The sequence below is a fragment of the Camelus ferus genome, chromosome 4, assembly GCF_009834535.1.
Source record: "Camelus ferus isolate YT-003-E chromosome 4, BCGSAC_Cfer_1.0, whole genome shotgun sequence".
Taxonomy (NCBI): Eukaryota; Metazoa; Chordata; class Mammalia; order Artiodactyla; family Camelidae; genus Camelus; species Camelus ferus.
Window position 1 is genome coordinate 69,192,642 of NC_045699.1, and position 15,356 is coordinate 69,207,997.

At 52.2% G+C, this 15,356-nt stretch overlaps 1 protein-coding gene across 1 annotated transcript; it reads right to left on the reverse strand.

The window, feature by feature from the left end:
- Window positions 1–212: 212 nt before the first annotated feature.
- IER5L (immediate early response 5 like) lies at window positions 213–1,833 on the reverse strand. The gene has a single exon (XM_032478624.1). It carries the CDS (start codon window positions 1,607–1,609, stop codon window positions 392–394), a length of 1,218 nt encoding a protein of 405 aa, XP_032334515.1. The 5' UTR covers window positions 1,610–1,833; the 3' UTR covers window positions 213–391.
- Window positions 1,834–15,356: the final 13,523 nt, after the last annotated feature.

Here is a 15,356-nt window from a genome sequence, read left to right on the forward strand (position 1 = left end):
CGCTGCGCCCTCGGCGCGCCCAGGCGGTCCGGGCGCCCTGCCTCGCCCCCCGCTGCCCGGCACCTCCTCCGGGCAGCGGCCCTTCCTCACGTGGCTGGCTCCTTGCTAAACACCACTGCAATCACTACAATAAAAAGAAAAAAAAGAGTAGGAGAACACAAAGCATACTTAAATAGGCGCTTTTTCTCTTTGCAAAAATAAAGTCCAAGATCTTAGATTTCTTTTTTTTTTATTTTACAATTTATAAAACATCAGCCGTCTCCCTTTGCTCGCCTCCAGCTCAGCCCCAAGTGGCTGGGCGCCCGTTCGTTTCCTCCTCTCGCCCACTTGGTCGAGTCTTTGTCTGGCCCCAGCCCCGCGGGGCCCAGGGTCCCCGTGCCCTCGGGGGTCCCTAGAAGGCGACAATGGCTCGAGTCCAGGCGCCGAGGCTGGCGAGCGCCTGCTTGGCGCACAGCTGCCCGTTGAGCGGCGGCGGCTGCTCGGAGGAGTCCGGCTGTCGGCTCACCAGCCCCGTGAAGCCCGAGCCAAAGATGGAGATCAAGTTTGAGATGTTGGACGCGTCCGGGGACGAGTCCGGGCAGAAGTCCTCGAAGCGGGCGCGCTTGCAGGGGGTGAACGGGGCGCCCCCGGGGGGCTCGGCCCCCAGGTCGCCCGCGTCCTCTTCGTCGTCGTCGTCCTCCTCCTGGCCAGGGTAATACTTGCGCTTGCAGCCGGCGGCGGATGCCAGGCCGGGTCCCGGGGCGCCCTGGCCACAGCAGGGGCAGTGGGCGGAGGCGCAGCAGTCCTGGTGCAAGTAGCCGTTTTCCACCGTGGTCACCACGTGAGTGTCCAGGTCCAGCACGGTGGTCTGGCTGCTGCAGTGCACACCAAAGTCCGAGGGGGCCGGGTATGCGCCCCGGTAGAAGCCGGGGGAGGAGGCGGGGGCTGGGGAGGCGGGCGGGGAGGGGGCGGCAGCGGCCTGAGGGGCGGCCCCTGGGGGCGCAGAGGGCACGGAGCAGGCGGCAGAGGTGCGAGGGTCCCGCGGGCAGAGAGCAGAGGGCGCGGGCGGCGGCAGCGGCGCAGGACCCGGTTGCAGCGGCTCCAAGGGCTGCCCGCGGTGGGGCGCGCCGTGCAGCGGCTGGAGCGCGGCGCACCCGGGCAGCTCCGAGAGCGCCCCCGCGCCGCCCGCGGGCGCCCCGGCCGCCGCCGCCGCGCAGCCCCTGGGCGCCGGGTGCTGGTGCTGGTGCAGCTGCTGCTGGAGGTGCAGCTGGTGGAGCTGGTGGAGCTGGTGCAGCTGGTGCCGGGCGACCGGCTCGCGCGCCTCCGCGTCCCCGCCACCGCCAAGTTGGAGCGGGCCGAAGTCGGTCGCGCTGGCCGGCATGCCGGGTGCCGCGTACGCGAGGTGCTGGTGTTGGTGGTGAGGCGGCTGCTGCTGTTGCTGCTGCTGCTGCTGCTGGCGCCGGTAGAGCTCGGCGTAGCGCTCGCTCAGGTAGAGCTGGCGCGCGTTGCGGAGCACGTAGGACACCAGGAGGTTCTTGTGCAGCTTGATGCCGCCGCGCTGGGTCCGGGAGCTGTGGATCTTGCGCAGGGAGATGCTGATCAGGCTCTGGGCGTCCAGGGCGCACTCCATGCTCCCACGGAGACGGCGGCGGCGGAGCAGCCGCGGCCGCTGCTGCTGCTAATGCTGCTGCTGTTTCGGCCTCCAGCCGGTCTCCGGGACACGCCGGGCAGGGAAAACGGGGCCCGGATCAGCGGGTCGGCTGCGCTCCGAGAGGAGCCGCCACCATGCGCTGTGCGCCACCCGCGGGCTCGTACTCCCCAGACGGCGCCAAAGCAATGAGCCTCGGCCGGCCCCGGCCCCAGCTATTTAGCCGGGCGTCTGGGCCCCGCCCCACACCTGATGAGCCAATAAGAGTGCCCAGAACCTCCCGAGTGACAGACGCTGCCCGCCCCGGGGCCACTCGGCTAGCCAATCAGACCAAGGCGGTTCCTTTGTGCTATTCAAATACCGAACGGACCCAGGGCCTTCAACGCCGCCGCTGCCTCGAATGTTCTCCTGGGGCCTCCACGCTGCGCGGGACTCGGAGCCACTGGGGCCGCTGTCTATAACATGGGTCGTCTCATAGCCGCCACGTTGGAGCCCGTGGCCACCCTCGGTCTAACTCCTGGGAGCCGGGGGTCGGCTCACCTGCGTGCTGCGGCGACGGCTCCTCCCCCTTCCGCACGGCTGGGCCTCACCTGCGGCAGGTGCGCGCGGCTCCCACGCCTGGCCACGCGGCACCTCCTTTCTCACCTGCTGCCCCTCGGTGACCTGCGGGACCCAAGGGCTTTGCAGGAGACGTGGCGCCGCCGGCTTGACTTCTGGGGATCCTAAAGGGGAAGAGAGTTCCAGGTACCCTCAGCCGCCGAGAATATTGGGCCTGAGTTTTTGGCCAAGGGGCCTCACGAAATACTCGATGAAGAGCTGTCCTCCCCATTTGTCTGAAGGGAAAAACCAAGACCTGGTGAATTTGGGTCTCCTCTGAGGGAGGAGGCTTGGAGGCATGCCCCTCTCAACCAAATGAGGTCCAAAGGCGTTCTAAGAGCTAACATGAAGTGTCCTAATCACCGGTTCTGTAACCTTCCTTTCCTTCCCAACTACTAATAATGACAATAGGGACTGTTATTATGTGCCTAGTATGGGGCAGGCCCCTGCCAGAAGCTAACCCTGTGACTGAGTGCAGAGCAGAGACCTAAGTCTCAGAGGAGTTGGGTGACTGTTGGGGAATCACACAACTAAAAGGCAGAGGTCGAATTTGTGCCAAGTCTGTGAGCTCCAGATGGAAGGCGGATACCAAGAGCTGAGGAACTGGACAATTTGACTTTTGTCAACATTGTTTTCCTTCTTGTCCTGAACTGTTCGTGGGCCACCTCCTTCCAGCTGGGGACTCAGATGGTGGGGATGATCTCCAAGGGAAGACAGGGAAGGCTGAAAGGGGGTGACTGCTGCTCTGAGAGGGGGGTGCAAGGTGCCCCGGTGGGGAGGCCTCTTTGAAGTGCCTGAGGGAGAGGGGTCATTGAGTTGGCCCCTGATGGAGGAACAGGCCTCACAGAGACTATGGGCTAAGTGGACATTTCAGGGTCTAGGATGGGAGGAGGTCCCAGGAGCAGAATTCCTGCTGATTCACCCTCTCCTTGGAGTTTCTTCTGAGTCTCCACTTTTGTTGGGCCTTTTTGTCCTCAGCACCTACTTCATCCCTTGGCAGGAGTGAGGAGGCCCAGCCAGACCATATGCATGTTCTGGGTCTCCTGTAGTCTTCAGAATTCTCCAGCTTTGATTCCTCAAACAGTTTTTCAGCATCTCCTCAGTGCCAGGCATCAAGGGTGAAGACAGAGTTAGGGAGCATTTACCCTATTTTTTAGATGAAGATACTTGAGGCACTGACGGTGGAAGGGACTTGCCTGAGGTCCCACAGCTCCAGATCCAGCGCTCTGTCCTTTCCATGCTCTTTGTGAATGATCTCAAGCTTGTCTGAACCCCTGTGACCAGAAGCACCACCCTCTGCCCCCACCCAGTGAAGCTAGGATTGACATTTTAGGGAGACCATGAGAAAGGGCATCTTACTTCCTTTCTATTGGTGATCTGGTGATAGGGACACACAAGAGTGGAGCTTGTTTGTGTGACAACACCTGTAAAAAGAAAAAGTACCCTGCTGCTTACTTCCCTAGGACCTTTCTTAAAGACCCACAAAGGCTCATTTGCTTATTTTTTGAAATTCACCTTTGAGATATCACTAGCATGTGGAGGGAAGCGGGAGGTCCTACCAGGCTCTACAGTCAAGTCTGGGATCCATGGTTTCTGACATATTGCAAGAGTCCAGAAATGTATCATTCATGTTGATTTTGGACCTTCATTCTGTGCTTGCCCAAAATTTACTGGGGGAAACTAAGACTTCAAGTTTAGGTGTCGTGATCAAGGTCACTCAGCCAAGAAAATGTGAAGGCAGGATTTGAACCCAGATCTGTTTCCAGGACTGGAATTTAGTTTAGGTTCTTCGAAATCAGCTGCTTGCTTCTGCCATGGGGGGATCTGAGCCCAGTTCTTAGGGCTCAGCTCAGGGCAAACATGACTTTGATTTGATCAACACCTCAGCACTTCCTTGTCAGCTGCTCTGAGACCAGGGCCTGCAAGCATCCACGAAGGAACAAATTTCTCTCCCAGCTCAGCTCAGCACTGACAGCCATTTCAGAGCTGCACCCCATACCTCTGGGGGCCCAGATGGGGCAGCAGGGTAGGGACAGAAGTAGCCACAGTCTGGGGGCAGGGGAGCCAGGCCCTCACTTGGGCAACACCTCTTGGCACTTCCCAGCCCCCCACTCAGCTTCTGCCACAAGGTGAGTTTGAGCTCTGCTAAGGCTCTCATTCCCTGGGGCCAGCTGAGAAGTGGCCAGCCCCACCTGCATGGCTCTGTTCTCTGGGCCCTCCTGTCTGGGGCCCACACTTGCTTGGTCTCCCTCCTTCTCAAGAACTGAGGGGTGGGCTGGTGGGGAGGCCTGAGCAGTTGTCCAGCATAATGAAAACTCTTGATCCTTTTTGGGGTGGCCTGGCCGGGAAGGGGTGGGGGCGTTGCTGCAGCTGTTGTAAGAAAACACTTGCTGAAGGAGGCAAGGAACAGCTGAGCTATTTGGTGCCCCTGGGAGCAGTGAAGATTGGGGGACACACAGTAGGAATTCACAAATGTTTATAGAATGAATGAGTCGCACACAAGTCTTCCGTTTGGATGTTCATGGCTCAGAGCAGGTCACTACAGACTGTTCAGGGCATCGAGTGTGTACGTGTGTATGTGTACATCCATGTGCAAACATGTGCAGTGGGGCAGGTCCAAGTGAGACAAGGCTTCTTGGGATGAAGGGCTGGCCCTATTGGTCTGGGCACCTGAGAAAGGTTGGGGCTCTCACCTTTCCCCCTGGAGCTGGGAGATTACATCTGGCCCTGAGTCACTGCTCCCTGGAGGAAGTTAATTAATACCTAAATATTTACCGAGTGTCTGCTGAGACAGTGTGGAGCGGGGCACAGAACCTACTGGGACCTGCCTGGGCTCCCGTCAAATCCCAGGTGGTGTCAGCTCCAAGCTGGAGCCATGAACATGTCGAAAATGCCACCCGTCTCTGTGGGCACCTTTTGGCCACCCAGCTCAGAGGTGGGAGATGCGCTAGGAAGGTTCCTGTTCAGCAGTGAGACTTGCCTGGTGGGCTGTCCAGGATTGGTTTGGGGAAGAGGATGCAGAGGCAAAAGGCTTAATTGATGGTATTGTGTTAGGGGAAAGGGGAAGGGGGAGAAATATCTGGAATTTACGTATTCATTCCTTTGTTCTTTCGCCCAAGAGATGGTTCCAGAACCTTGCTCTGGAATCCCTACAAACGAGTCAGGGAACAAGACATGATCCTGCCCTCAGGAGGCCACAATTCAGATGGAAGCAGACAAGGTAAACAGACTGGATGATACAGCGATAAGTCTGTGATAGGAAGAAGGACAGGGCTGGAGGAGGGCTGAGTGGGGGGACCACAAAGCCGGCCTGGGAAAGGCTTCCTGCAGGAAACTGAGACTGGGAGGCCAAGGCGGAGCGCCCTTTCAGCAGAGAGAAGAGCTTGAGGCCCAGTACAGGGTCTGGTACTCAGTAGGCACTCAATAAATAGTTGTGAAATAAATCAGTCAATAAAGTATGCAGAAGACACTATTAGCATTGGAAGGGCCCTAGGGACCGGGCTGTCCCCATCCCTAATTTCCAGATGGGTACACTGAGGTCCAGAGAGGAGGAGGGATTTGCTGAGGGTGTCGACCCGGAGCTGGGGCTGGAACCCAGGCATCTCGCTTCCTAGTCCAGCCTCTGGCTGCCCCAGCTCGTTGTCTCTGTGGAGTGGGGGTTGCTCCCTGGTGACTGAGATTGGGGACTGTGGGCAGTGGCAGAGAAGGTGTGTGGCATGGCTGACCTCGGGGGTCACTGTCGAGTCCTCTCTGGGGCTGCGGAGCCAGTGGCGCTAGAATGCAGGAGTCCCATGCTGCCCCCCAAGAAGGCTGTTCTGTGGCTGATAGGCACTGGGGAACTTGGCTGGGGTCCCAGAGCTGGGGGAACCCCCCCTCCTCTGAAGAACCAGCATCTTGTCACTGTCCTGGGCACAGGTTAATGACTGGTCTGTGTTTGCCCAGCATGGTCCTGGGCAACAGGCTCGGTGCCCAGGAAGACATCATGGCTCCTGGCTTCAAGGTCCTTAAGCATAATGTGGAAGACTGACAGCGGCTTGGCTCTTTGGAGTTCTTGCTCTGTGCCAGGCACTGGGCCAAGTGCTTCCCACGGTGGGCTCATTGAAGCCCCACACCAACCTTTGAGGCAGGTTCAGTTATAATCTCCATTTTATGGATGAAGCGATGGAGGCAAAGAGAGCTTGGGTGACTTGCCTGGGGTCACACGGCAAGGAAGAAGTGACTCCGACCATCCGCAGCAGGGGGAGAATGGAGAATCCTGCTGCTACTTTTGGATTCATTGGCCTTTTGAACAAATTCTGTACCTGTCGATGGAATGTACATAGAGGGCAGATGTGTTCTCTCACCTGGGGGGCTCTGCCCAAGCACATGGCACAGGCTGTGTCCCCATTTTTTCGTTCATTCACTCATTCATTCGTTTATTCATTCACTAACTCAATAACCATGGACTAAATACTGGCCAATGAGCAGGTGCTGTGCTAAGAACACCAGGCAGCTCTCACTGCCCAGAGTGGGGCTGAGGATCCTTGTAATCTCCTAGGCCAACTCTGATTGATTGGTAGTGTCTATCTGGAACCCTAGGTTGGAAGGGATTTGGTGTGTGCACCAGTTGATTAGTGATGTCTGCCAAGGGCTCAGCTGGGAGTCTTTATGGCAAACCTGCTGCCCCTGGGATGAGGATGGAGTATCTGTTCAGTGCTTTGGACATCTGGGCTGGTCCAGCAGGCAGAGAGGGGCCTGGGGGCCAGGAGAAATGGGTCCTACCCCTAGACTGGCCTGTTATCCTTAAGTAACGGCATCACCTCTCTTGGGCCTCAATTTCCTCATTTGCCATCTTCTTCCAGGAGGGACTGTGAGCATTGAATGACAGGAAAGTGCTTTGAAGAGTTGAGGGGATTAGTATTGCAATGGAACTGGAACCGCCCCCCACCCCCTTCTGCTTTCTCAAAGTCCTAGCAGAGGCTGAGCATGCTGGGCAGGCCAGAGTTAATCCTGGGCCATCCCTGTGTGTGTGTGTGTGTGGGGGGGGCGGCTCAGCGATTCCTGGCTCAGAGTTGTTTTTATAACTCACTTAGTACAGACCTTTGTCCCCTTAGCGGCCTCAGCTGGGAGTTTCTAAGGAGTGACAAGCTCCTTGGATCTTAGGAACTGAATCTTGGGTTTTTCCTTTTTACATTTGAGTGGTGGAGCTGGTGTCTGTGGCACTCGCCTGCTCCACCTCCCCACTCAGCGAATAAAACTAGACTGTGGTGCCAGGCACAGAACTATGTTTAACATGGATATTTTCCCATTTAATGAGGTGGGGAGCACACGAACCCCCACTTTACAGCTGAGGAAGCTGAGGCCCAGAGAACTGAAGTTCTGGGGCCACACATCTTCTGGCTGATGCTGGTCAGTGGCTACTGGCCTCTGATTTGAGCTAGAGAAACACAGTCTCATCCCTTCTTGACCAGCTGAGCCTCGAGCGTGCTCTTTTGCTCATTCATCCATTTGCTCATTTATTCACGTCATCCTTTGTCCCTTCGCAAACATTCAGTGCCGACTGTGCGCTGGGCTCTGCATCAGCTCCCGGGACCGTGGCTGTCCCCAGTCTCACGGACCTTACTTCCATTCCAGACCAGATGGGAAACAAACAAGAAATAAGTAAGCAGATAAATAAACAAACAGTGCAACGAGGGCGATAAAGGAAGTAAACAGGGCTTTGCGATAGGTACTTCTGGTGGGGGGAGTGACCTGCCTCGAAGACTCACTGGGCAGGGGGTCCCAAGTTCCCAACCCTCCCTGAGCCCTCCTCCGGCCCTTCCCCAGGCCAGGGTCCCTGCTTCTCTGGTCAGAACTCTCCAGCAATCTGTTCTGAGCTCAGGCTGCATTCCTGTCCCTGCTGCTCCCTACAACTGGTGAATTTTTAATGCTGCTTACATGGAACAAAGCAGAGTTTTTGTTTTTGTTTTTGTTTTGAGAGCATTTCTCAAAAAAAAAAATCTTTTCTCAAGTGTGTGTGTGTGTGTGTGTGTGTGTGTGTGTGTGTGTGTGTGTGTGTGTGTGTGTGTAGAGAGTGAGAAAGAGACAGCCCAGTGAGTCCCGATCATCTGTCCTCAATTCCTCCCCTGAGCTCCTTCTTATTTTTTAATTTTTTAAAACATGGGGCTAAATGGGATCTCCGTTCTGGACTTTGTGCTGGTGAAAGGGCTCCCGGGAGAGCCCTCGACATCCACATCCTGAAGGAACCTACCCAGCCCCTTGGGGACCCAGGCCCTACCATTATCTTTGTCGTACACATGAGGAAACTGAGACACAGAAACAAGAAGTGTCTGTGCGGGGTCCCCCCGCTGATGAGTGGTGGAGTGGGAGGCAGGAGTGACATGGCTCCACACTGCCTGCCCCACCACACACACACAAGCACATACAGAGGACCAAGTGAGTTCCCTAAAGTTGCAGCTCTGGTCTCAGGAGGGGTGGAAATGAGGGAAGGAGCCTAGGTTGTGACCTCAGAGGGGCTGGTATTAATCTGGTTGAGAGGGAGGAAGTGGGGAGAGACATACAGGTTTGCGAGCGAAGCCTAATGGTTTGTGCTGGGGGGAAGGAAGGTCAGAGCCTTTCCCCAGAACTGACCCTGGGATGTAGCAAAATGGGTCTCTGCCTTGTGCCTTTGATGGTGGCTCCCAGTGCCCTCTTCTTGGCCTATTTATTGAGCACTTTCTGTGGACTAACCACGAAGTTTTTGACATGAATCATCTGGTTAAACCCTCATAACAGAATCGTGCACGGGAACTTACATTATAACGCCCATTTTACAGATGAGGAAGCTGAGGCTCAGAGAGTGAACTGACTGGACTGGGTTTGCCTCCAGAACCGGCTCTTTTAACCCTGACAGCTGCAGAAGCAGATGGCAGGAAGAAAAAGGTGGCCTCCAAGACTCCGTGCTGAGGCTAGTGAACGTCCTTGTGAACCTGTGAACCTTTGACACTGCCTGGTTCACCTTTTCAGCCTGATTTCGCTGGGTTTTAGTGCTCAGGGTTGGGAGGGTGGCTTGCCCCATCACTGTTCCTCTAAGGACAGGGATGGCCCCAGCCTGGAGCCTCATCTCTACTTTGTGCTGCTTCCTCATGGCAAGGTGCTTCTTCAGTGCCTGGTTTTCCTCCTTGGCAGTGAGGACATCTTTAGCCCCATTCATTTCTTATTCATTAGAAAATGGGAATGATTTTTATAAAGGGTTGTGTGATTTGGGCTATGCTCTGCTGCAGTAACAAGTAATTCCTGAAAATCTTAGGGACTTGACCCAAAAAAAAATTTCTTTCTCACACTGCAGTTCAATGGATCAGACAGCTTTCCTCCAGGCTCCAGGTCCATCCCATTGTCAATTCCACCATCCCAGATTTTTTTTTTTTTTTTTTTTTTTTGCTTTCAGCTTTGCACACAGGGGAGGTGGGAGTGAGAATGTGGATGCTGCTGCTGGATATTTTATGATGAAGTCTGAACTGGCGATCTTCCTTTCCATTGGGCAGCATGGAGTCACATGGCACCACCTAGCTGCAAGGGAGGCTGGGAAATGTAGTCCTCAAGTACACACAGGAGGCAAATGGCCCAGTTCAGCGAATACACGGCTTTGTCACTGACATGAAGGCCATGAAGAAAGCAAAAGGGACTTCTTGACCAATTCGTGGATCTTAGCTGGGGGCAGGGTGCTGAGGGCTTCATATCATTTGGCTACCAAGAAAAGTTTATTTTTTTAACATGTCTGTCTGCCTCCCCCTCCTTGACTGTAAACTCCCTGTAGGCAGAGCCAGAAGTCTTGGTGCTTGGTACCTCATTTAGTCCCTAGCACATGAAAGATGCTCAATTTCTGTCTGTTCAATGAACAAACATCGTCTGTGTGAAAGGATCTTGATGAATAACTGTTTTAGCTTTGCATATATCAGATGTGGACAAAAAATATTTTTTAACATCAGTTTAGTATGGAAGTCTCTCTTGAAAGGAAAAAAAGGGTTTTAACCAGTCTTGCCTTTTCCTAGTGGTGAACACAGTTTTTTAAAATCAACAAGTGTCATTCCTCGCTGATTTATTCATTGATTCTTTGAGAAATGGAGAGATTGATTGATATTTGTTGAGTATCTACTATGTGCTAAACCCTTTCAGGACATTAGAAAATACAAAAGGACAGCCTGGTCTCCAGTGGCATGCAATATACTCTGGGAGACAAGGCTATCCCAAGTAATGAAATCAGACACCATTTAATCCTTTGGAACCACAGCTTGATTTCTTACCTGTAGTACCGTACACTGAATTTAATCTATCCTAAGGTACCCCATCCCCATATCTAACTCTGAAATTAGGATGCATTTTTCCATCGATAACCTATTAGGTTTGACAAAGTCTGGATAATTCATTCATTGGACTATTCACGTTTATAAGGCAGATCATACAACATACGCCATCACTCCACATTTACAGACTAGTTCTGTCCCCATGTTGATAAAGGCAGCCTCTTTGGTATTTTCAGAGTCACAGAGAAGGGATGGGAACCGTTATTTATTGAGAACTGAGTGTGTACCAGACCCTGCGCTCACTGGGTCACAGTGCAGGGCTTTTATACACCCCGTCAGGCAGACTGTTGTATCATCCCCAATTTCCAGATGAAGAGACCAAAGCTTTTCTAGAACCCCTCATTGAAAAGGCTGGAGTTCCAGCCTGGCACTGTCTTACCCCATGTTCTGAATCATCCCTCTGCCATGCCATGCGGATGCCCACCTGAGATGCAGTCATTAGCCCCGTTTCCCAGGTGAGGGAACGGAGGTATATGGAGTTTACCTGATTTGCTTAAATTTACAGAGTTGGAAAGAGGCAGGGCTGGGGTTTGAACTCAAGTCTTTTCTTCTCCAGAACCCAAATACTTCACCACTCCACTCTCCTGCCTTTGACTTCTTCACGGTTTTGAAAATGAGGCTGGGCTGACTGGGGAAACCTCCTGAGATCAGACCTTGTAGTGAATCTGTTTGAGTCTCTCCATCTCCAGGGTCTGGATGAGGCTGCCCACCAGGCTAACCTTGGGCCAGAGGGACTCAAGGCAACGACAAAGCTGAAAAGGCAGCTGGTAAGTTAGTGATGCCAGCTAGCCTTGCTTACAGCTCCAGAGGGGCCTGGATAAGGGGAGGTGATCCCTGCAGTGAACACTTTAGTGAGACTTAAGCAAGTTTGGAAATTTGATGGTTAACAAGAATGTGTCTAACACTCACAGTGGGCTTTGTGGTGAATTTCCCAACATAGGTTCTAACTCTTCTCCAAAGAACAGACCTAGAGTTTGGGTGGCACTGGCTCCACCCCCAGCTCCAGGCCTGGCAACCCCATCCCCCTGCTGGGCAGCCGTGAGACATAAGCTGAGTCCAAAACCAGCAACTGCAGGGTTCAAGTATAGTATGGTTAGAGCAAAGTTCAGGACTTTTGTTCCTATGTGGTAGGAATTTCTATCAACTGCATTTACAAAGAAAACTGAGGCTAAGAAAGTAGGAGAGATTGGACGAGTGTTCAGCAACTCTTCACTCTCCTTCTCCTTGAAGCAGAATAGATTTTCCTGACCCACTGACTTTGGTCTTGGCCACATGACTTACTTTGGTCAATGGACTGTGGGCAGAAGAGACAGGATGCCTCTTAAGAGGAGACTTCAGGAGATATTTCATACTTCTGCCCTATGTCTTGCATATTTGTGATCTGTCACAACAAAACCCGTTTGGATTCAGATCCCAAAAGAATGTGGAGATACACGGGGGACACTTGAGCCCAACTCACAGTCTGGAGCCAAGTTCAACTGACCCACAGCCCCAAACAGAACTACCTAGTTAAGTCCAGTCTAGACCAACCAATTGCAGTCAACCTACAGACCAATTAGAATAAATGTGTAGGAAGACTTTGAGAGTTTGAGGCTTTATGTTACACAGCATCATTATAAAAGCTGACTATTACAGAAATGTTAAGTGACTTGATTCAGGTCACACAGCTAATGGGTAGAAGAGCCAGGGTCTAGAATTCTGGCTTCCTTGTACTCCCTCTCCACTGCTTATTGGAGGCTTCAGGTAAAGGCAGCCAGTCATGAGAATGGAGCTGGGATTGAGGGTTCTCTGTAGGCATTAAAGACTTTCTCTAGCTTGCTTTCTTTTTCTGTCTAATGGAAAAAGTAAACCCAGTGCATACTGATGCATCTCTGCTACTCCTGAAAGTTCATTACCATACACCTCAAGTTTTGAGATGAAGAGTTTGTGGAAAGAAAACTGTGAATTAGTAATCTTTCTTTTGTATGAGCTTTAGGAAAACTTGGCAAGACAACCAGACAGAGGACTGTTTGATGGGTAAGCTAACTTTCTGTTAAAAGAAGCTCTTTCTTAGGGACTTAATATATTTTTGGTATATTTATGGATATGAATTTTCCTTTGAGTACTGCTTTGGCTGCATCCTATAAGTTTTAGTACTCAATCCTCTCATTTTATTTACCTTCCAAATAGGATGAAACATCTAAGTTGTATGTAACTTCCTTTTATATTCCCTTTTTATCTCGAGTTACGTGGAAAAGAGTTTTCAATTTTCCACCAACTTAGGTTTTAAAAAAAAAAACTCTCTAGCTATTAAAAATTTTATTTCATTGTGTTGAAAATGTATTTTTCTTTGGAATTTGTTGTAATTGTCTTTGTGCCTGAATACTGATTATTATTTAAATGTTCTGTGGGATTATTGTTTTCAAGAGTGCAAGTTTTTGACAGCTCGAAATACCTGCAAATACTTGCACAAACCAGGTAAAAGTAATCAAACACCCCACCCACCCCAACCCCTACTCCTTGGTATCATATAGAAATAACTGAAAATTGGGACACATTTGTTTTAAAACTCCTCAAAGTCCAGCCCACGCAGGTGTCTGTTCTGTTGGTGACTTTGGGCTCCATCTTTTCCTCTGAAGAGATGGGTTTTGTTGGTTGGTCCTGCAGCATTTGTTACAACAAACATGAATGAATCCTGCAAACAGGGAGTGCACGTGGAAGAAGCAGTTAATTAATATTTGACTCCTGCTGGGCATGTCTAGGGGTGGGTGGAGGAGGCTGGTTTTTGGTTTTCTGGTTTATTCACTTTTCTGCTTTTCCCTCTGCTAATTACTGCATTAGGCTCTCCTGTTTGTTGATAAAATTTGCATTTTAAAAATGATCTGGGAGATATCAAATGACTATTTGGTCACAATGAATTTTTCACAAATAAAAGAATCCTCCAATTTCTTGCACAATTTTCCAGCCATTTCCTAGGCTATGGTAGCAGTCAGGGCCATTGCCTTATTGCTGTAGTCAGTCACTAGTTGAATGTGTGGAGCAACAGTCACTGTCATTTACTTGCAGGATTCTTCCCCTTGCTAAACGCTCCCCTGCACCGTCTCACCACCTTCACAGCTATGCTGTGGGGTTGGGACGTATACTCCCCCATTTTCCAGATAAGGAAACAGACTTGTGCAGGTGAAGTTAGTGGTTCTCATACCTGGCTGTGCCTCAGAATCACCCGAGGGCTTGTTAATTATGTAGACTCTTGGGTGAGAGAGTAAGATCACACTGACTCCAATGTGAGTCTGACCACCCCGGACACTCCTCTGATCTCCCCTGCCAGCCATCACTTCCCACCTCCCAGAGGCAGGTGGGGATTCTTGGGTGGGGGGTGGAGGATGCCATGGGTTTCAAAGGTGAGACAGGCAGGAAAAGGTAAGAGCTGGTCAGAGAGGAAGCCACCTTGTATGCCAGGCTGGGACCAGCTGAAAATTCCTGCCCTCATTCCCTGCTCATCCTGAGATGTTCTGGGACCCAGCTGGACCTCATCCAGCCTCTCTCCCTCCCCTGAACCCCAGCCTGTGCTAAGTCCTGAGGAAGACTCCAGAGCAGCCCAGTGTCCAATGGGGAAGACAGTCATGGGTGGATTGCCTTTGCTGTCGTCTTCCCTCACACTCAGAGAAGTGCCCAGCCCTCCTGTGGTTCTTCAGGCCTAGAATACAATCCTTTCCCTGCTCCCCTCCCTTCAAAATGTCCCTTCCTAATGCCACTTCCTCCAGGAAGCCTTCCTTGATGTCCCCATCAGAGCCATTCACTTCTCTCTGTTCCCATGGCTCTAAGCATCTCTGTTTAGCAAACATTCCATGGCTTGGGTTCACATTGGTGTCTGTCTCTCCTTCTGTCCTTCTCCCATCCTCGATGGCCAGCTTCTCCTGAGAGGAGACACCTGCTTTGGAGGCAGAAAGACCTGGGGTCTGGTCCTGGGACTGCCTGTTGAAGTTTTTCCTGGGACCTTGGGAAAAATGACATCACCTCTTGTAGGTTCCCTCCCTTCCCCCCCATAACTGGGGATTACAGTTATGTCTGGCCTCATCCCTTCAGCTCGCAAGTCCTGGCCCTGCCACACACTCATGCTCTGTAAAATAGGCCAAGCTATCTAACCCTTGAGCCTCAGTCTCCTCATTTGTTAAATAGGGATACTCTGAGCACCCAATCTGCAAGGTGGTGTGAAGATTCAGAGAGGAGGTACACAGCCGGTGGTGTTTCGCACAGGGGACAAGCTGGGTCAAGGCCAGTCCTTCCCAGATAATATCCAACCCAGCAGCTTCTTCCTTTATTCTCCCCTCTGTGGAATTTGGCTTAAAGGTAAGAGGAGTCCACTTCCTCCCTCACCAGAAAGAAAAATGAGGATCATGGAGGCCCCTTCCCATGCATTTGGCTGCTCCCCCTGCAGACCCACCAAAGTCCCACCGCAAATTTTTCAGATAGGAAATCTGAGGCCCAGAGAGGGAAAGGAACCTGCTCAGGGACACACAGTCCGGGTAGGACTGGCCGGGATGCAGGTCTCCTAACTGATGGATGAGTCCACATTCTTCCCTTTTGGGTTGAGTTTGCAGTTCATGTCCTGCAGTCTCAGGGATGATCTGCCCCCTCCATCCATTCACTCCATCATTCACTCATGTTCATGAAGTAGCTGCTCTGTGCTGGCCCTTCTGCTGAGCACTGTGAGGGTCTTCAACGTGGCCTGATGATGAGGCAGGATTTGTCATTAGCTGCAAGTGACACAAACCTGGCCAAGAAGGCTTAAACACAGAACCCAGACAACCCTGTGGGAGGCAGTCAGAGCT